The sequence below is a fragment of the Plasmodium gonderi genome, assembly GCF_002157705.1.
Source record: "Plasmodium gonderi DNA, contig: Chr04, whole genome shotgun sequence".
NCBI classification, from domain to species: Eukaryota; Apicomplexa; class Aconoidasida; order Haemosporida; family Plasmodiidae; genus Plasmodium; species Plasmodium gonderi.
In genome coordinates this window covers 50,025-73,563 of record NW_021628928.1, presented here as the reverse complement: position 1 = coordinate 73,563, position 23,539 = coordinate 50,025, and the positions used below count along the sequence as shown (strand labels likewise).

Genomic DNA, 23,539 nt, shown 5'->3' with positions numbered 1-23,539 from the left:
TTTAAGTACATTGTCTTTTATAGGATCATATAAAAACATTAACATAAACTTCTTTAAAAGGTTTAGTAAAAATAAAAAAAATAAGGTTATTTGAATTCATTGTGGTAGCCATTCATGAGATAATGTAGAAATTAAGAAATTATGAATTCTACATATTTTCTCTTTGAATTATAGAATTTAACTTTTATTAGTTTTATATACCCAGCTACATTTGAACGGTGCTTTGAAGTTATTGTGCAAAACTTCACATTCTTTTTATTAGAAAAAATATATTTAGAGTATAGACAAAATGGTATTAACGCGTGTATGATAAAAAAATTTAGCAAATTATTTAATTTTTATTTACTTTACCAATAATATTAAATATTACTAAAACGTTTTTTAATAAAAAAACATATTTTGCAGGATAAGTCAATAACAAAAAATAGAAACAAATAAAACGGTAGCTTATAAATTCAATTACCCATTTCTAAAATGAAGAATATAAAAAAAAAAAAAAAACATTTTTATTATTTTTATGTAACATAATAAAAGCTATATAACGCATATGTACTAATAATTTTATGAAGAATAAATATAAAGATTTTTCAATACATAGATGATAAATGTCCTTAATTATATTTATATATGTTTTAATTAATCTCTTTCATAAATGTGTAATAATTAATGTTCATATATAGAGCATTCTAAAGTTTCTCGTACGTGATTCTGTATGTTATAGTTTTAATTTCATAATAGTTAAATTTATAGTAGTTAGTAATAAGGCAGTTCGATTTATACAAATTGGGTTCTGTGTAAAAGCAAATTTTATGGGGTAAAAGAATATATTTATATACATATCCACACGTGACCTGTTATGCAACTCTCAATTACACTTAATTTGTTTTTGTGAAAACGAAAGAAGAGAAATTTTAAAAATTACTGTCTGTTTAATATTAAATGTAGTGTTTTTTTCATTTTATTTTTCTTCTTATATGCTTACAGATGCTAAATATGTTGAATGAACTAATGATGATATAAAAAAAAAAAAATTGTTATTTCTTTTATTTCATCCATTATTCATTTAGCTATATGCCGTGTTGGAAGATAATTTTATTTATTTTGAGTCAATATTTCCCACTGTTTTTCTTTTATCCATTTTTTAATGAAGGATTCTCTCCATGTGTTAAAGGTGGCATATTTGTTATTTTTCCATTCTTTCCAATTATCATTCTTTATTTTTTTAATTAATTTCTCTTTTTTGTCAGTCCAACTTTCCCATTCTTTATTTTTACTAAAAATTTCGTCTTCCATATTAAGCTCAGGATTTTCATTTTGTTCTGAATTGGAAAGATCCTCATCACTTTGTGTACTTTCTGTATATGCATCTTGGTCATCATTCAACTCATTCATTAACCATTCCAAAAATTTATCGTTACACCAATTGATCCATTTATTTTGTATTAATTTATTCAAACTCAATTTATTTCCATAAATCCAATTTTTCCAATCTCTTTCCATTAGGTCATGCCATTCTGTATTAGCCCAATATTCCCAGTCAAATTCATCCCATTTGGATGATTTTTCCAAAATTTTGTTTTTATACGTTGGACTCAAGTTTCTGTCATAATGTGTCCACTTATCTTGCATTATTTCCAACCATTCATTCCACTCTACATCTTTTTCTTGAATCCATTTGTTTTTTTCATGTTCCAAAGTAGTAACAAAATCTTTCCATTCATCTTCAAACTTCAACATCAAGTTGTTATTCTGTTCTTCTCTCAGATTAGAACCATACACTATTCCATCTTGTTCCGATACGATTGGATTCGTTAATTCATGTATGGAGCGATTTTTTATATGCTGAAGAGACTGAATATGAATAAAAAAAAAAAAAAAAAAATATTTATGACATTTATAAAATATTTTTTCACATAAAGATTTAGATTGAAAAAAAAAGGATTAAAAAAGAAAAGTTATCGGTGTATGTGTGCAATTTCTTTCTTACGGGGGAAATGTTGCTTAAAATGTAAGCAGACGATAAGATAAATAAAGTAATATGTGTCGAAAAAAACATTTTTTTAATTTTATTTATTAATATTTTATAATGTGCATAGCTCTCATTTTTTACAGTTAAATTTTGAGGATAATAGAAATTTAGGATATGTTTAAATATATTTTTGTGAGTTTACCGAAATTTGTTAATTCAGGTTAAAAAGAAAAGAAAATTGTAATTGCTCATCTACATAATGGATTTAATGAAATAGAACATAAGAACAAGTGAAAGCCTAATAGAAATAAAAGGATTTATAATAAGGGTTTAAAAAAAACTAAAGAAAAAGTTAACCATGAAATAGAAAGTGTTCATATTGAGCTATTTTGCGTGCATTTTTACTCCTTGTTCGAAAGAATAATTCTATGTGTTCTTAGATTAATTTTTTTTAAACTCATTTGAGCAACGAACTTTACTTTTATATTATTTCTTCTTTTTTATTATTATTTTTTTTTTAATTTTAATATATATGTATAGTAAATAGTAAACATATCAGTACATTTATCCTCTTTTTTTTTTTTTTTTATAAAATTGACAGTTATACATAACGGTTATAAATGTAATTTAGAAATCCTTTTGATTAATATAATAAAAAAGCAGTTGGAATCATACACTTTAATTTAAAAAGTGTGTCATATTATGGACTAAGAAGCACTTTAAATAAATATTATGAAATTACTTAATTATAAAGTGAAGGTAAATGGAAGTTATTTTAAAAATTGATTCCGTTTTTTCTTCTTTTATAAATTTTTCGATCGCGGAATCTATTATGCATGAGCCTGCTTATTCAGATAAATGTGTTATTATTTTTTTTTAGTGACTTTTGGTTAATTTGCTCTTTTGTGTATTTTATATATTTTATGCATAGAATATTTCTGACGCTTTAAATGAAATAAACACAGTTTAAAATATTTTTCATAATATGAAAGAAAAAAAATGAACAAATTTTAGCTCAAATTATAGGAATTAATGTTACATAAAACACGCGTTTGAGAGAATTTTTTACACTTAAATGATGTTCAATAACGGAAATGGTAACAGGTTTTGTTATAAGAAACTTAAAAGAATTATATCAACATTTATATAGCATTTATTACACTTAATGAAAATTTTTTTTTTTTTATACCCAAATGGGAGTTACATAGTATGTTTCTTTTTTTACACATTCAGGGGGTTAATACACTACTTACCTGGCTAAACTATAATGATAAGACATATATTAATAATACCATTAAGCTAAGTATAGTATGAACGAAATTAATGAAAAAAGGTGTTAAAAAAAAGATAGTAAAAAAAAAAAAAAAAAACGATTTAGTAAGAAAAGCAAAAAATATACATGTTTTTTTAAGTGTATAATTAAAAAAATTTAAATTAAACCCTACCTATGATCATATGTTTTTGCTTAAAAAAGGAACAGTTTTAACAACTTTTTTAAAAATTAATAAGTCACAATTTTTTATGCATTAATTTTATTTTGATTATTCATCAACATATATAAATAACGAATTGCATATAATCCTCATTTTTCAAAATTTTTTGTAAAGTAACGATAATAAATGTTTTACAATTTTATAATTATAGACCTGATGTGTTTTAATCAAAGTGAATCATCATTTTATTTGTTATGAAAAAAAAATATATATGTATTGCTTTATTAACTTATGAAGCAATTTCCAAAAAAAAAGAAAAAAAAACATAATAGAAATAATAAATGGATATAGATGCAATCACAAGGAAAACAAATCTGGTGAAATTGTAAAAACAAAAAAAAAAAAAATCAATAGAGTATTTCACTAATCCTATATTAATCTAATATGTTGTATGCCCAGTATATGGTTATTATCTAATAAATTAAAACTGTGGTCAAGTTGGGAGTATCTTCAATTGAATAATTCTCATTAAACATGCTTCATAAAAATTAAAAAATGTGTAGTAATTAAGACAATCTGTTTTAAAAATACAATTGATCCTGGTGTAACTATGCCTTTTCATTTATGCCGAATTTATTTATTATAAAATTGTTCTTAAGGAAATAGTTTAGTAGAAATTATTGTATATAAAGGAATTTAAATTTATTTAGTGGATATAAAAAGTTTCAAAATTTTTTTTAAAAAGGGTTGTTACGGGTATAACAGATTTTTAATTATGAATTAAACAACAAAATGACATTAAAAAAAATAATTTAAAGATTATTTGATGATATAGAAAACATTTTTGAAATAATAAAATATATTTTTTTAATATTTTTCTAAAAGCATTCATATTTTGCTCAACATTTGATAATGTTTCTTAAATATTTTTGCATTGATATACTGTTGTTGCATGAAAAACAGACAGGTTATTAACTGTTACAGGTAATAAAAGAGAAAATAAAACTTTTATCTCATTATAAATATATGAATTATGGAAAAAAAAATTTTATGTAAAATATGAAAACTTATTTACATATATGATTAATCATTATATTATTAGGAACAATGGTAGCATTCAAAAAAGCAACATTAGTGCGTTTTTTTTGAGAACTACACCAAACTGAAAGAAGTAGTTTTTCAAATAAACATAAAATGGTACGCATATATATATATAACATCTTTGAAACGTTAGAAAAATTCTAGAGATTTTTTTATTTTTTCAAAATTATTAAACTTCAATTTTTTTGTACTTAATATTTGTCATATTTTATATATATTCTGATAGATAAAAAAAAAGGACCAAATTGAAAACATCTACATTTTGAAGAATTATAATTTCGTTAGGTAACCAATTTTAATATTTAAATTGCAACTACTTTTGACATGCGAAAACTTTGACGAATAAATTTTTAACTAAGATAAATGGATTAAATTTAAATAAGGAATTTATAATTTAGTCATGTTTTAAAACAATAAATATTTTCTCTGTGTTACAGCATTGTTTATGTTTTACATTTTTTGATTTATGCAATTTCTTTTTATTTTGTTTGAACTTCAAGTTATAAGAATTATCCTTTAAAATTACGAAATAAAAAAAAAAAAAAAGTGGTTCATTATTTGATTCTTCATAGACTGGATCTACTAAACAAATAAAAATTTTCAACTTTAAGCTAAGAAATTACGTGATTCATTGTAAATATGAATTTTTACTTTTTTTTATTGAAAGTGCATTTATCTACAGCTAACATGTTTAAGAGAAAAAATGGCATATCTACGTATTGTTCCAATGAGAATTAAATTCAATACTCAGAAAACGTACGGAATCTTCTTTCATATTTCAAAATAATAAATGGTTTAATAAAGTAGATATATAAATTAAGTATTTATAAAATGATGTCTTCTGTTTTACATAATTTAAGTATGTAGAGTATTCTATTTTTTATTTGTTTTTATACTTTTTTAGCAAATTAGAAACTTTTATTTTATATATGAATGTTAATAGAAGTAAAAACAATTACATACTAATGTATAATATAAATATAATTCCTAATCACAAATATTTAGATAATTTTAACATTAGTATAATGTAAGAACTAGTATTTCTATATATTATTTTCCTTTATTATTTATATGGGAATTCTTATGTAATGACAGTATTATTTATCATTTTATACAACAATGGCTAAATATAATGGAGACTCAAAGTAATAGAGAATGGGTAGGCCTTTATGAATTTTCAGCCACACATTTGTAACCTAATATTTGAATATTTCATTCCTTTTAAAGGATGAAAATGTATAATGTAAATGAATAATTTATACATGTGTATATATTTGTTATTTCTTATTTTCAGGAGACCCTTTTTAAAAACTTTCTTTCACAGCAGAAATATAAAAAATTTGAAGAAGACACTAAAAAATGTAATAATTGGAATTACTGTAATGACTTAAATATTTCTAATGATAATAGGAAAAATGAAATGATCAATTTTTGTAAAGAAATATCATGTAAATTAATTAACTTGCCAGATATTTTTAAATTGGAAAGTAAGAGCATTGACCGCTGTTCATATTTTACGCATTGGGTGAAAGATAAAATAAGGAAAAAATTTAGCATTCCCTCGAATAAGGCGTAAAAGGGCATCTTCATTTCAAAAATTGTTGATATAGTGCAAGACATTAACAGAAGAGTGTTAGGTACTGCACCATGTGAATGTTTTTTTAGTGGCGAATTCGAACAATGGGTAAAAGAGAAAGATTTGCATGATTTTTTTAAAAATATAGATAAAATTAAAATTGGAATTGAATCAGATATTGATAAACACGATTTGTATTTAAAATACTTAACATATATAAATAGTTTATATGAAGAGGAGAAGGATGAATGTTGTGATAAGTACGATATTTTTAATAGTGATTGTCCAACTTATTTTACATGTAATCCAGATAGAGATACCCCAAATGATCTAATAAAACAAATAAAAAAGCATAGTAAAGCATCGACTCATGGAAGAGAAAATGTGGTCGTACATGCAGAAACGTCTATAGAATCTACAAGATTGGGAAGTGAAAAACATAGAGATAGCCCAGGTGTAGCATTCTTAGTTCAACCAATAACTAGAGCTGATGCACAAAATCAAAACGTTAAACCTGTAAATAATGGCTGGGGTACATTGGGAGGATTTTTATTTTCCCTATTTGGAAGTTCTAGAAGTTCTCAACCAGCTCCTCCTGTACAAGAAAAATTATATCCTCTTACTGTTACCCAAAAAGATGAGGATTGTTCGATTGATATGTCACAAAGTGGTAAACCAGGTTCCTGTAAAAAGGAAGAATTAGATACTGTGGATGAACGTGAAACGAATTTTTTACCACCTGTAAATATTCCAACTGAAAATGCAGATAATATAGTAACTCCAGTTTCATCGAAAATTACAGATTACTCATTTGAATATAGTCATCTTCGCCTTGGGATTTGGGCTATTTTATTATTAGGACTATCCCTTATTTTTTACACATATATTAAAGTAAATACAAAATAGTGATTAAAAGAGTATATGTATTATATGTTTTTACTAATAATAACAAAATAAATATATTGTTTAAACACTACGTGTTATGTTTCTTTTTCAGCACACAAACATTAGATACTTCTTTCGTAAGAAGAAGACAAAGAGAACTAGATGTATGAATAATATTTTTGATGAAGATAATAGTGATGTATCTTTGGATTATTTGAATATATATATGGATAATAGGCGACTGTATTGGATTTACCACTCTTCTTTTGAGTCCTATGACTAATGTCAAGCGAAGCATAAAACTCATTTGAAAATAAACATTTAAATATCTGATAAAAAGTGTTTTTAATAATTCTATATAGTGAAATTATCTACAAAAATAATAAATAAATACACAAAAAGGTGTTGATTATTTCTGTTTCCCACATTATTTTGCTCCATATATAAGATGAATAAACACATGCATTACTTGTTCCAAAGAGGTCTGAATTAAGCAGTGTATTTGGCACGATTTCGGAAATTTTACAGAATATACACATTTGTTAGCTGTTATTTATTTTATCCTTAGAATTATATGATATAAAATTATAGTAAGAAAAGAATTCTTAAGCTTTATTATAATGAAATTACTTCACCATAAAATTATACATTTTTTTTTAATTAATCATAATTTTTAATGATGTCAATTATGATTACACATAAGAAAAATGTATGAATGAGTTTTTTCTTTTTATAAAATGGCTTACATGTTTAAGCAGAATATATATTATATATTTAGAATTATAAGAAGAATTTTTAATGACGTACATGTTCCTATTTTATTAGGAATGAACACTCATACTACATTTGGAATAGTATCTTTTTATTTTTTTATGCGCATTAAATATATTACTGCACAAAATGTTGTTTTACAGAATTTCATTTGTGCCATGATCTATTATTTTTACAGTCAATAAATATTAATACAAGAATTTAATTTTTTATTTCTCTTAATGTGATAGACAATTGTTTTTTTATTTTAACACGTATGCTATTTTTTTAAGTCCAGTTTTAAACAATTTTTTTAAACAACATATATACATGTCTTGTTTGCATAAAATGAACAAAAATAATTGGCATTTTTTGCGCATGTATTTAGAAGTGTTATATGGATTTCTATCTATAATACCTTATTTTATGATCTATTAAATTCTACAAAATTAAAATGTTAATTCAAAAATATAAGTATTTTTATTAATCTATTATGTATGTGCATTTTTTTATTTCTAACTTTAAAAATGTGTACAAAAAATGAAAAATTAAAAGGGGTATATTGCTACATTATTGTGTTATAAAAAAATGTTTATACCAGTACAATTTTATTAAAATATTAATTATGTATTTTCAGGAATAAATATGGTTGCATACTATATACCCTTTCATTCTGAGTTGCACGAAACAAACATGTTAATCAACTTGCGTTAGACACATATCGGAAAATAATTTATATCTCATATATTTACATTTTTGTATTTTTATGTAATATTTTTAAAAATTAGCTATAAATTTTTGAAGAAGTAAGAGTAACATATAACATAAGGAAAATATATTATAAATGAGAGAACTAATTTTTGAGAATATACTGTTTTTTTTAGAATATTAATTAAATATTCCCTCTAATATGTAGGTTTGTCAACGCATAGATTAACTTAAAAATACATATTATGTTAATAACATGGTAGCATTAAATAATTAACGTCGACATGTCTCAATTTCATTTAGTAGACTTGGAAGAATAAAAGTCATCAACTAAAAAATATACAAATTTGTTAGCAAAAACATGTTTAAAATTAGAAGTAAAAATTTTATTCAGAAACAAAAAAAATTACAAACACGAATACAAGGTTAAAATAATTATTATATAATTTTTAAGAGCGTTTTTTTTTTTTTTTTCCCCCATGACAATTAAATATAAGCACGTTTATAACCATGCTTAAATTATTATAATGTGGATATGATACATTGTTTTATATCTCCGATAACACAAGTATACTTAATTTCATTGTGCACGGTAAGTTATGTGAATTCGTTTATTACGTGAATTTGCATTTCGAGGTCCTGAATCTTTTCCTAATCTTTGTGATATATTTTTTTGGTAGACACCATAATTAATTTTTTTTTTCATTGACTTCCTATTCAACCTTGATCCAAAGGGTGTAAACTAATGTATATACAAAGAGTATAAAGCATGTACAAAATAATTGTTTAATAATTGCAACTTGTTAGGAAAAATACATTAAAAACAAAAAAATTAATTATTTGTAGTTTTTAATGTAGTTTCTACTTTATAAAAGATGAAAAATAGGAGAGATATTCCAATAAATGTAAGACCACCTATAGCGATCAAATTAAAGGGGTCAAAACGTACATTATTATATATCAGCATTGATGGTTTATTATTATAATTATCAGTATTTGTAAATCCATTTGATTTCAGACTTAATAGATTAACCTTTTGATCAATTGTTACTGATTTGAACAATTGTTCTGCGCTTTCGGTAGCCGTTTCATGGTTACACTGTAATTTTGATATTAGATTAATTGGGTAATATTGTTTTTCGCATTTGAAATATCCTGAACAGTGATTCTCACAATATTCTCTTGGAATAGTATAGCAAGTACAGCAGTGTTTTATATACTTTTCAAACAGTTTCTTAATTTTCGAAAGATAGTTGCAATATTCTTCATGTTTATCTTTTTCAGGATATATATTAGATAAAGTACTTTCATAACTTTTGAAGTAATATAGCAAATAGATAATTTCTTCCCAATAATCCAAATTATTTTTAAAGTCGTAATAACAGTCATGTATACCCAATTCATTTATAATAGGAAATTGCATTTCTAAAAGTTTAGAAGTGTATGCTGTTTTTTTATCCTTCTCTAAAATTGTATCTAATTTTTTTTTATGTTGATCATGCAACCAATAATTGAAATATAAACAACATTCGTCACGTCTTTCTCTGTTCAATATTCCATATATATTTTTTAAATTTTTTACAATTTGTTTACAAAACGTATTCAACTTTAAATCTTTCATTTCATTATTTCCAATAGTTTCACAAATTCTATGATTAGACAGATTATTCTCATTATTAAATTCATCATATATCTCATAAGACGAAAACGGACTTAAAACGTCTTCCTAAAAATTAAGAAAAAATGATATGTTATGTAAATACATAATTGTGTTCAATTAATAAATTTATCTAATATATAAAATTTGCAGCAGAAAAATTATGTTAAAAGTTAAAAATGACAAGAAAAATTAATATATACAATCTTATTCATTTTATGCAGAAGTTTTTCACTAGATGCAGTTTTAAAACGTTCTCTTTTTTGAGCAGCAGCAGATTCTCCAATATTAGTAGTGTGGATATTTTGCTGGACCCCATTTTGTGGTTGTTCATTATATATTCTTGGTTCTTGTGGACATTTTATTTTAGTTTTTTTTATTATATCTAGGTCACTAGAAATATCAGAGCACTGCCTTTTTAAAAAATTGAACTCTGTCAAATCATCTATAATTTTTGTTTCAAGCATTTCCATCTCACACTTATACAGTGTTGAACATTTTTTCTCCTTTAGTTTTTTGTACAGTTGAAGAATATGCTTCATATATAGACAATAGTTCTTATGTTCATTCTCTTCATCGTTCCACAAATCTTTAATTGTACTATAATATTCTACAAAATCGTGTAATTCTTTTTTTTCCTTCAAAACTTTTTTATCATATACTCTTTTTATATAAAAACGTTCTTTATTGGCACTATAACATTGAGTTTCAAATAAAGTTTTAAATTTATCGAATATTGAGTTTATATCTGAACTTTTAATATTATACTTCACAAATTTTCCATATAGCCAATAGAATAAGAAATCACAACACTTAAAATTATTAATACCTTTCGAACAAAAAATTGGCACGATTTTATCATTCCAAGAACTTGCTATTTCTTCAAGATAACCACATATTTGAATGGCATTGTTATCACGAATAACATTACACTTGATCGTGCTTTTATGACCTTCATAGGATAAATCTATAATATCGTAGAACTTGTACAATTCTGATTTCTCAAAAAATTTAACCTATGAATTAAAAGAAAGAATAACATTTGTAAAAACAAAAATTTCAGAAATATTTATTTTTTCTTATAATACAAGAGAAGCACAAAATTTAAGTAAAATATTATAGAATGTTAAACTAATAAAAAATGAAAAATTACATTTTTGCTCAACAAATTAAAGGCATAATCAACAATGTTTTCTTCACTCATCATAATGCAATAATATTATAAGCTTTGCGATACTATAAGGGTTTGTACATTTAACATAAATGTGTACTATGAAAGGTCTAAATATTTTGGACCTGTGATAATAATAAAACCTAAAATATACATCTTAGTAATAAAATTATTAGGGTACAATCTGTGAAAATGACAAGCGAATTAATATAACAAGAAAAAAATTTTGTAATGAAAATAGTATAACTATATTTCTCATAAATGTTTTTATAATTAATGAATAAATTATTTATGTTTCCTTCAAATGTATACTATTTAATGATATTAATATGTTACACAATACTTCTATTTCTATTATTTTTTTAAAAGGAATATTTATAGACTAGGTTCAAATATTCATATCTACTTTTTGTTTTTTCATTTTAACATTTTGGTTGTATTTAAATATCCACATAAATTTTTTTTATCTATAATTAACAATTGTTTTTGATGTTTTCAAATGCAATTTTACACGTGCTGTATTATATTACATTTATTCTGTCATATTTTACGTTTTCTAACATCATAAAAGAACAAATATTACAAACATTATGAGATAACTAATGAATGAATTAAATATTAGTTGTAATTCTGATGATATTTATATTTCTCTTATATAGAAGAAACATTTTATATAAAAATTATTATTATACTGAGAATTAAATTCACTATTCAGTGAAAGCTGTTCTTTTATATGAAGAAATCCCCTTTTACATATATATCAATTTTACAAAACAATTAAAATAGAAACTGATTCGATTTTACATTAGAATTAATGTAATATACAATGTAATCTTTTAGTATTATTCAAGTGTATAAAAGAAATATATTTGATTTAATGCATAAAAAAAAAAATTTCAAAAAGAAAGCAAACTAATTATATGTGCAGTGTAAAATGAAAGGTTTTAAAAATGCAGTTTATTTGTATAATTTTAAAATGTAGATATGCACACATAATAATTTAAAGCGATTCAATGAATATGTGTTTTGTAGATTAAAAAAAAATATGTTTTATTAATGAGGTGCTATAGCTTCTTTCCGACAACATTTATATTAAAGAGTGAAATTATAATATTCACCCATGTTTTAAGTTATATATTCGATTTAATTTTTGTACACTATTAATTCTGCTACGTAATAATATATTTTTAATAAGTGTAATATTATAAATATAAACAAGATCAAGAAGACACTATATATATTATAATTCGTACATTTTTTCAATTATATTCCTTTGTAAATTTTTATATATAACATAAGTTTACGAAAATTAATAGAAGTAATAAATTTTTGTAATCATAATTATTCTGTTATTTTAATTTTTTTTCATTAAAATGTGTTAAAAGTATAATTATATACATATATAATATGCAATTTAAGATTTTATATATTATTATGTTTTATAAAATAGAGGAAATAAGCGCTTTTTCATGTAATCATTTTTGCACTATTTATTCGATGAATACCATAGCACCATATTTGTTTCATATGGAAACAAAGCAAAATATAGAGCACATTATATTTATTTGTCATGTGAAATAATCAACATGATCTATATTAATTAGAAGAAGGAAAAATATTTGTTTTGTCAGAAGTGTTATATTTATGATGAGCATCTACCAAAAAATTATATATATGTTTACTAATTTAATATATAATTTTTTATTTTCTTCATGTTATAAAATGAGTCTCTTTTGATTATTTTTTTATAATATTTTTCTTATCAATAAATTGTATACTTTGAGTGACACGAATATTAACATATATGTTATTACATATATTTACTGAATGAATAAATATATATTAAATAACGTATTAAAATGAAAAAATATATATGCAAATTTCTATTAGGACTTATATACATTAAAATAGGTTTCTATTAATAATGAATTTCTCGAAAAATACACTAAAACAAAACTTACTCATTATGTATACTACTCCAAGAAAAAAAAAGAAAATAGTATGAAATATATAGACTAAAAAGAAGTATAATTATTTTGGAAAATTTGTATATGCTAAAAGTTATAATTTTCTAAATGGATTACCATTATTTTGTGGATTAAATTCCTTTTTGTTATTATTTTGTTGTAAAAATAAATAACTGTTTAGAGATAAATGTATTATAAAACATATTTTAAAATATAAAATTTGTTCTCTTAAGTATTCATAAATATTTGTAATAACCTCTAAAGAGTATACTCTACATTATTAACACACTTCAGAAAAAGGAGTGAGCTATAAAAAAATTAATTTTAATGTTTTTTATTTCTTTATATAATTTTATAGTTACAAATACACAAATGATTAGTTGAACAGGAGGATTATCACAACATATCGCAAATAGGAAAAATGTTATTTTCTTATTTCACGGGTTCAGTTTCTCAGAAAGGAAAGACATCAGAATATGCTTTGAAACCTAGTGAAGCACTATTTTGACACAATGGTTATAATAAAATGAGATAAATGAAATATAACCCACCTAAAAGGAATACCATAAGTTGATACCTTTTCTCGAAAATAATTCAATGATGTAAAATACTTAAAATGTGTTATAATCATTATTATATAACAAAATGAAAGCGTTTCTTTTTTGATACCTTATTTTATTTATTCCTTTGAAATTAGTGTTATTCTTAAGATATGTGGTCCTATTTATTGAACATTATAATTTTATGATTATTCTCATTGATGATTACATTTATATTATCGAAAAATTATTCACAAAATATAATTTTATATCTATATTACATTGATATTTTGGTTATGAATATAATTTAATCATACCTATATCACTGAATTTTATGTGATCCATGAATATTTCTGCTTTAGAAATAATACATGAGATTTTATTTTATAATTTACAAAATTTTATGACATATATTATTTTAAGCATCATATATGTTTCATAGAAATATAATAATTTTTTATGGTAAATATTATGGGAATATTTAGTTTGAATAGAAAAATACTATTTTAAAATCTTTCTTTCACTTTATAAATATTCTTAAATTTTATTATAAATAATTCATGTCTTATAATTCTTAATTTTTTAATGAAATTATCTTGACTTTTGCATATTTCACAATTTTGTATTAGATATAGAACATTATGTTTTAAGTGTGCATAGCATTATAATTGTGTATTTTATATAAGCTAATATGAAACATGATATATTTTTCCACCATTTATTTTTTCAAACGAAAAATTATGTAAAAATTTGTGTTTTGCTTCATTAAGCATATTGTTAAATGCTTTTTTTCTCTTCCATATTCGTTGACATAACATTAATTCTTATGGAATAAATTATAATTAAAAGAAAAAATTATATACTTCAAATGTTTACCATTATACAATTATATTATTTAAGATAATGTATTATTTAAATTGCACGCAATATTTAATATTAATGAAAAATTTTTACGAATCGTATGAAAAAAGAAAAAAATTAATGCCATGATATCTTATATAACAAAATGAATTGAAATTGGATACATTTGTTTTGAAAGCACCGATTCAAATGTAATGTTGTCAAAATAAACAATTTTCCGCTTATAACACAGTTAATGTTAATGATCCTTCGATAATTCGTTCATATAATAGGAATACCCCTTTATATACTTCTTTCCAACTTAGATAGGATGTTATTGTTTTGTATTGCAGAATACTTAATGGAACTTTTTTTTGTTACATGTCCTATGTGTAAAAAGGTCGCAGAAGATGTGGTTATTAATTCAAGGGCACTCATTTATAAAATAATAATAAAGAGCACCCTTTTTAATAATATATAAGAAAGTTTTGTTAGACACTTTACATTACTCATCATTTATAATATTATTATAATTTTGAATATAAAAACAAAAAAAATTGTGCTCTTCTGTAATTCCGATGAGTTTATATTTTATGTATATAAATTAATTGTATGAAGATGTAAACTGATAAATTGTTTGAACCATAAAATGCTTAGGTCATAATGTAGGAGTAATATACATCTATATATGCAATATTAAGCTTTTTAATTGATCCATAATGTTCAAATGGTTAATTAACCATAACATTGAGAAATAGTTACATTATCACGAGGCATAACAAATATGAATTTTAGGATTTCAACAACTCTTATATAAAAATAATAAGGTTTGGCTTTGGTTTATATATATGGCGATAATAATATAGAAATTATTGTAACATTTTTCTTTTCTATTTTTTGCTACATAGATTCTCATAAATTTTATACTTCAGTGAAACATTTAAATTAGGTTTCTGTAAATAAGAAAGAAAATAGAAAAGTTGAGGGGGGGGGAAATATATGTGAATTAGTTATTTATATTAATTAATATTTGTTAATGTTATTTAATAATACATATACACGAAGTCAGCGTGATGTTCAATATAAATTTAGCATAAAACGTGTTTATGAATTTTATTCTATATTTTCCTTTTTCAAATGATACAATCTATGTTGTACTCAATATTTAATAAAAAGGAAGTTTTAATGAAAATTCGCTCATATATTCTTAAAATAAAAGCGCTATATTTTTAGAAATTATTTATTTCAACCACGCAAAAGAATACAACGTTTGTATAAGATTATGTGATGTTCCTATAATTCTTCTGAATAATAGAATTAAAGAGAATATTATTGTAGGATTAAATTTTTATATTTAAGGTGAAAAACACATAATTCAAGTACAAGGAAAAAGGGAGGAGTAAAAATAAAATTTTTTTCTAAATATATCATCTAATATCAGTACTTTACATATGCGTTATGCAGAATACCTTTGTTACAAATGGGATGTTATATTACATATAAAATTATTCGCGTATTATTCGGTTTGAAAAAAATTCAGAATAATTTTACTTTAACAATATGCATGCTTATGTTCTAGGTTCTCAATACAACATTTACAGTGTTATAGGGTACTTATTTTTATAATTTTGTTATTCTTATATAAAAAATGGAAAAAGCATATTAAAATGAATTATTATAATTTAGATGAATTATATTTAAGGACGAAAAAGATTATGTAATAATTATTTAATAATATATATGTTTTAATGTTCATATATTATGTAGTGTAATTTAATATTATAAATAAATATATATATATGTATTGTGCCTCTACTTATTTTCTTGTAAGATATTATTTTAGATATTTTGAGAAAACATCTTTTCCATGCATATATAAATGTAAAGTAATACGTATAATTATTCACTGCACACGGCATTAACTCTATTGTCATATTTTTAATATTTTACGTTTTCTTGTACCTAAGAATATAATAGCTCAATAAAAAAAATAGCATAATATAATACAATATATTAATTTTATGAGCATAATTAATATATATTTCTAATGCGGGGTTGTTTAAGAATAAATTGCACTTAAAAACTCTATTTATATATTTTTATTTTGATAATTATATCAATTAAAATTATATTTTTTAATATTACAAAAAAAAATTTTTAAATGAAAAGAATTAATACTTACAATATATATTATTACTGTATAATTAATTAATAACAACAACGAAACAAACATAAAGAAATATCTATTCATAAAAAGGATAGATAGTTTCCCAATAAATTAATAATATATAAATATGTGAAAATATGTATTTGTATTATTAAAAATTAAGTCGAGTTAACTCATTTAGTATTCTTTCATTGAGAATGTAGGTACTTGAGCTTTCCTCATCCAAGAGAAAACTCTGCTTTGTACTGAATATTTTTCATTTTAATGTCTGCTTCACTATTAAGCGAACTGATCACTATTCATGCATGCATACTCTGATTTAACATTCATGTGCTATATTAATATATATATATATATATTTCTCAAAGGGATTTGTACAGGTGAAATTTAAGTTTCTCAGACAATAAAGTGATATATGTATATGCTTATACAACATGGCACGGTTTTAAAAAATTATATTTTTTTTGAGATACACCATTGTTAAATTTATGTATTTTCATTTTTGCGCACTCTCTTACCACAATAATTTTTCCTTTATAGACTTTATTATCCACTATCCAATTTTTAGTTATGCTATTTTTTAAAGAATTACGTAAGTATATATATTTTATAATTACATCTGAATATAAAAAATAAACTATTAATCCAAATGTTATAAAGAAAATTATGAGTTTATATAAAAATAATATTCCATGTGATATTATGATTCATCAGAATATAGGTTAATTTCACCCTAATATTCGTCTTCCACATTTCGCAACAATTTTCGTTAATTTTTACGATTCTTAGGATATATCTTATATACTTGTGTAGTATATTAAAATAAATACAGAAAAAAAATAAAGAATTAGAAAGAAAAAAAAAATTAAAAAATATAATTCTTCTATGACAATATTTTTTTTTTTTTTTTTTTTTTTACTTTATAAAGATAGTTAAACGTAGAAATTTAATTAATGATTATTAGATAATAGGTTCTACGTGAGAAGGAATCATGATTTATAAAGATGTTACTGTTTATGACTGCTTTTCTGTCACGCTTGGTCATTTTTTACATTATTGTGTTGTGGACTCAAATGACGAATTGACACATGTCAACCTTTTTTCACAATTTATAGAAATCTCCTCAGGAGATGCAGTTGTATGCAATGATTATTCAGGTAATTAAACACAAATTAGAATTAACAATGTATTTTAACTAATTTCGTCTGCATGATGGGAAGGCGATGGATTTCCTTGATCTGCTATATTAAGTATGATAAAACTGCTACCAGAGGGAATTCCATAGCTTATATGTAATTTTTGTTATGTGTTTATTGCATTTTAGTCATTTGATTATTTTTAGTTAAAGCTAAATTTACGGAGTATGGAAATGATGGAATATTTAGATCCCATGGTAAAGACGCTTTTATTGCATATAGCTCGTGTATAGAAAATTTCAATATATATGCCGTATGAAGTCTGTTTATATTATATTTTATTTCTAAATCATTATTATAAATACATATTTTATTTACTATTTCGTGAACTCTTAGTTTTGATGTAGGATGACATATAAATTTTAAATTATAATTAGTATATCAAATTTTGCTATAAAACATAAAAACAACATCGCACAATTCATCATGTTTGGGAACCTATATGTATATTTTTGAATAAAATATTCACTCATTAAATGTGAATTATTGACATCATAATTACGGTTGTAAGCAAACATATATATAACAAGATTTTAGAATACAAAACACCGTAATGGGTATCCTATTAATTGTTACACATATTCATGGTGTTTCTAAATTTTTTTAATTTCTCTAATAATTAGAAAAGTGTTTAAAAAACATAGTTTCCAATTATATAGTTGCAAATATTCATTTATTTTCTTATCAAAGAACGAATTCCAAATTTTAGATGAATTTACATAACAGGTTAAACGTCAAGCATGTGTTTTAAAACATTCTGCTTGATCACCTAAAGAATAGATCAAATGTGAAATTTTCTGTAACGAATTACGCTTTGGATTATATAATAAATTATATAAAGTGATGATGAAATATAAGTTAAAATAAATGAATAAATTATTGATATAGTTGATGATTTATTACATTTTTGTATATATAAAATTTCTGCAAAATAAATATAACAAAAGGGATCAATATACATTATATTTCCCATTTTATGTATTTTCCTTTTCGTATATTTTTACTTATAAAGGGTGTATTTAAGAAGTTCCACGCTAAAATATAACTTACTATGTTTAAAATATTGAGAAAAGAAAGGAATAAAACAGTAATTGATAATAGTTCTATATATTTCATATAATCATCAATTACTCAAAAATGTAGCATATTAATTATATTCATAAGTTATGCAAAACTGTGCTATTTACATCATATATCAAAATAGAATATAGAAATTTTTTTATTTGGTACTCATTTGTTACGTACTTAAAAATGTAAGGAAATTCCATACATGTGTATAGTAAACATTTCGGCATTAATATGGATTCTATTACCTTATAAATGTATGCGAAAAACAAAAAACATATTATTTTGAAAATTAAAAGAAGAATAACTGTTATAATAATGTAAATATGATACCATATCATGAATCATCATTTTGTAAAATTTCATGTATATTGACGTCCTTTGTGCTTGTTAGTGAATGTAGAACAGTATAGTTAATATACACAGGTATATAATTAAATAAACATCGAATAATATATGTGTAAGTAGCTATCTCTTAAAAACATTTTTACAGGTAAAATAGGATATTTATAAATCTATTAATATTTTATTTTTTTTTTTCACAATAATCAATAAAAAAATACTCCTAAATTATTAAAAACACATACATACAGAATTATACAGCAGTGTTATATTTTTGTTCTTCTCATCTTCCTTTTTTTTTATTCATACTATAACATTGCTATTTTGCTTATTAAATAACACTTTTATTGAAGACATTACCTTCGCACTCCATTAAGAATCTTGATTTTTCATAATATTCTTACTAAATAATTATAATAAGTAATACCATAAATCTATTCTAGTGTTATATATCTCAACATATTTTTTTATGTAATACTAACAGTTTTGTGTTTAATGTAGAAAAAGATATAGAACAAAAAGAAAAGATCAACAAATCTTTTGAAATATATAGATTTGAATATCCCAAAATTTTTCCATATAGTGTACCGAAATTATAAAATTAGAGAGCTGACTTATCTGGTTACACGTTGTATACATATTTTAACATGTAAGATAATATTATTTTATAAGAATTGTATAATGTATTCATTATTCCCATTATACGATTTAAAAATTAGTTATTTATAATCCTCAAAACGTTTACATTATTTTGTATCATTTTAGTTCTTAGTTTATTCACTAATCTAATTAGTTATTATTGTATTAAATACTCGTTTAGTTGTATTTTGATTCTTGCAATATTGATATACTCTCACCATAAAACTAATTTTGAATAGTTATAAAAGTATGGGGAAGCATAATTTAACCGACTAGTTACGAAAGAAAGTGCTCTTATATAATTTAGTATAATATATTTATTAAATTTATTTTTTCATATATTTTATGAAGATAAATTGATGTGGTAACTTATGCTTTTATTTATTTTTTTTTGAGAGAGAAATTTTAAGAACATTTAATTATTTTCTTTTCTACATTAAAAATAGAAACATATACTAATATGAATAATAGGTGAAATATCAAATATGGATATTTTACTAAACATATAATGTAGTGTAATAAATAAAGATATTTTTATATACGAAAATATCGTGCAATACACATGTAATACAAAAAAATCGTCAATTAATAAAATATTTTATTTAATTAAATAATAATCATAAAAAGCGCTCTTTTCTTCAATATATAATTAAATTGAACGCCACATGCTTGAAGTTACTTGGATATCTTCATATATTTGAAAATTAGTTAATTTTGCATCGACTAATTAACAAAAGGAACTTATGTAGGATGATAAGTTATACGTGTTCGTCCCCTTTGTTTATTTACATTTGTATTTTTTTGTGCACGGTTGGATAATTTTTTCTGAAAATTAGGTCTAACATCACCCATAGCATAATCTTCAAGGTACTTCTTATCATTATACTTATCCCCTGATTTCATTAAAATTTTTCGGCGCATCATTGACCCAAAGGGTGTAAACTGATAAAAAAAGAAAAATAAAAAACATGTATTTAATCATTTCATGATTTTATATATTTAGGTAAATATTTTATTAGTTATATAACATATTTTACGTTTAAAACAGGTTCTCTTTACTTTATAATATAGGAATAAAATTAATGATACACCCGCTACTAAAAGGGTTGAGGCACCTATTCGAGTAAAAGTGTTATTCATGATATTACTTTCTTCCCTTGAACTAGCTGAAGAACCAGATGTTATACTACTTAAAAACCTAATCATTTTTTGGGAATCAGCGTTCTCCGCTTGATATCCAATAGCTCCAGTTTCACGCACATCTGGTTCTATACATTTACCTGATTCATCATTTCCTAAATTAATTTCGCAAACTTTTTTATTTGTAGTTAACTGTTTTTTATTTTCCAGTAATATATTATTTCCTTTCTGAGAACCTCTATAAGACCAAACTTTTTCCCTTTTTGGGCTCTCATGAGCGTTATTATTAACAGATAAATTATATGGTAATTCAGAACATAGGCTATATTTAAAATCATTTTTGTCTTCCATTTCTGTACATCTAAAATATTTATGTTCGCCTCTATAAATCCAATCATATTTTTCACTATCCGTTATAACATGAGCTTTATCACCATTACATGCTAGTTGTGAGAAGAATTTTTCTGGATTATATACATCATCACATGAAAAATATTCTGAGCAGTTATTATCCATATAAGGACAACAATCTTTTTTATGTTTCGGGTATATAGTTCTCATGTAATTAATATAATTTTCAAATACATTTTTTTTATTCTCTTGTTTTGAACAATAATTACTTACAACATTGTCAAAATTCATAATGTAATCATGCAACATTTTTTCTTCGTTCCAATCTTTCAAAATATTTTGATTACAGTAATAATATGGGCAAGGATATGATATATAATTTTTGTTTATAAATTTTCCTACATTATAAAGTTCATTAATAAGTGTAATGTCGAAATTATTATTCGAATTATTTCTTGTCAGTTTCCATATTTTATCATATATCCAGTAAACAAAATGTAAACATAAACCTTTACGATTCTTACTCGTATTAATTTTGGATAAATTTCTTGCAAGCTTAATACATATATCAGCTAACTCACTATTTTTACCTTGAGAATTATCTATCTTGCTACAATAATTTTTTTTTAATTCATTTTCATCATTCGCATTTTCATTGAACTCATTATATAATTTATATGAATATGAATTATCAAAAATTACTTTCTAAAAATTAAATGAAAAAGGATAATTACATAGTCATTAGTATACCGATTCTGAGGAGTGGAAATTTTGATTATTTTCAAAGACATAAATAATAATATGAAAATAAATATTTTGATATGAATAAAAAAAATACCAAATCTTCTTCAGTTATTGAATGCATTCTATATTATATTTGAGTATAAGGCGTGATAATGAAGTTCGAAAAGATATTGTTGCATATAAACTGTGTACAATATTTCATGCAATAATGAAATTTTTCATAAAAAAAAATGCTTTTATGAAAAATATATTCATAATTTAGTAAATAATTCATTCAATTGCACTACATGGAGGCATGATAATAATGGAGTATAAAGCAAGGATTTATATTTTTGTAATGGCTAAAATTAATGATGCAGTTCATTGCTGCATTAAATTGGAATAGCATAAGACAAGCTTTTAATTTGTAGCATGATTATTTATAATATCAACATATAATTATATAGTGATAAAAATATATATAAAATGTTTTTAATTTATTTGTATAATTATTAAATTTTCCGTGAAATTACATAAATAAATACTGACTAATTTTTTTTATAGAGTTAGTATTGGATAGGCATTGCAACATATAAGAATAAGAAACATATATATTAATAAGAACTGAAATTATTTAGAATATAAGCATTACGGAATGTTAATTTATAAGCTTATTTTTATTCTTTGGTTATATACATCATACCCCTTTAGCAATCTATTGCTAATACGTTCACATCCATTTTAATATATATAAAAATTATATTCTATATTAAGGAATATTTAGTATATAATTAAAATTCATTTCTTGACGTAAAAAAATGTGTGCGTTATGATAATATAACTTAAAATATAATTATACTCTTTGAAATGAATAGCACTTTTTATATATAATTTAGTATAATAATGCAAATCTTGGGAGATTAATGATTTTAAATTTTTTTGAAAAGTAAATGTAACACGTAAGGGATAAATTTTCATATGATAAAACATTGTATGTAAGAACACAAATAGGAGATAATTTATTTTTTATAATAATAAATTTAAAATATTATTTAACTTAAATACATGACAAAAATACGAAAACATTTTTCTAATAATCTATGCAGAATCAAAACATAAAGCATTTTTATAGAAATATACATTGATATTTTTTACACGTATTCAATAAAATATTTATAACAATTTTTTTATATTTTACATTATAAATAATATATTGAACATTATTACGTTATCACATTTTTTCTTTTATATTACAACATATTTATAAGACTGCACATTGTTTCCCTCCATAACATACCGCACGAAAAGTAATATAAATGA

The 23,539-nt window shown here is 22.9% G+C and overlaps 4 protein-coding genes across 4 annotated transcripts; 1 reads left to right on the top strand and 3 right to left on the bottom strand.

Annotated features, from left to right (window-relative positions):
• Positions 1 to 1,092: 1,092 nt before the first annotated feature.
• On the bottom strand, positions 1,093 to 2,056 carry PGO_040110 (tryptophan-rich antigen; the record flags this gene model as incomplete). The annotated part of the gene is made up of 2 exons (XM_028686200.1): positions 1,093 to 1,851; positions 1,988 to 2,056. The coding sequence occupies 2 exons, from the start codon at positions 2,054 to 2,056 to the stop codon at positions 1,093 to 1,095; spliced, it is 828 nt and encodes a 275-aa protein (XP_028542001.1).
• Positions 2,057 to 5,635: 3,579 nt separating this feature from the next.
• Positions 5,636 to 7,247, top strand: PGO_040100 (variable surface protein; the record flags this gene model as incomplete). The annotated part of the gene is made up of 3 exons (XM_028686199.1): positions 5,636 to 5,662; positions 6,083 to 6,970; positions 7,077 to 7,247. The coding sequence occupies 3 exons, from the start codon at positions 5,636 to 5,638 to the stop codon at positions 7,245 to 7,247; spliced, it is 1,086 nt and encodes a 361-aa protein (XP_028542000.1).
• A 1,755-nt stretch (positions 7,248 to 9,002) lies between these two features.
• On the bottom strand, positions 9,003 to 11,286 carry PGO_040090 (variable surface protein; the record flags this gene model as incomplete). Its single annotated transcript, XM_028686198.1, has 4 exons — positions 9,003 to 9,164; positions 9,288 to 10,148; positions 10,283 to 11,095; positions 11,233 to 11,286. The coding sequence occupies 4 exons, from the start codon at positions 11,284 to 11,286 to the stop codon at positions 9,003 to 9,005; spliced, it is 1,890 nt and encodes a 629-aa protein (XP_028541999.1).
• A 9,460-nt stretch (positions 11,287 to 20,746) lies between these two features.
• PGO_040080 (variable surface protein) lies at positions 20,747 to 22,361 on the bottom strand (the record flags this gene model as incomplete). The annotated part of the gene is made up of 3 exons (XM_028686197.1): positions 20,747 to 20,947; positions 21,065 to 22,201; positions 22,335 to 22,361. The coding sequence occupies 3 exons, from the start codon at positions 22,359 to 22,361 to the stop codon at positions 20,747 to 20,749; spliced, it is 1,365 nt and encodes a 454-aa protein (XP_028541998.1).
• Between the last annotated feature and the right edge of the window lie 1,178 nt (positions 22,362 to 23,539).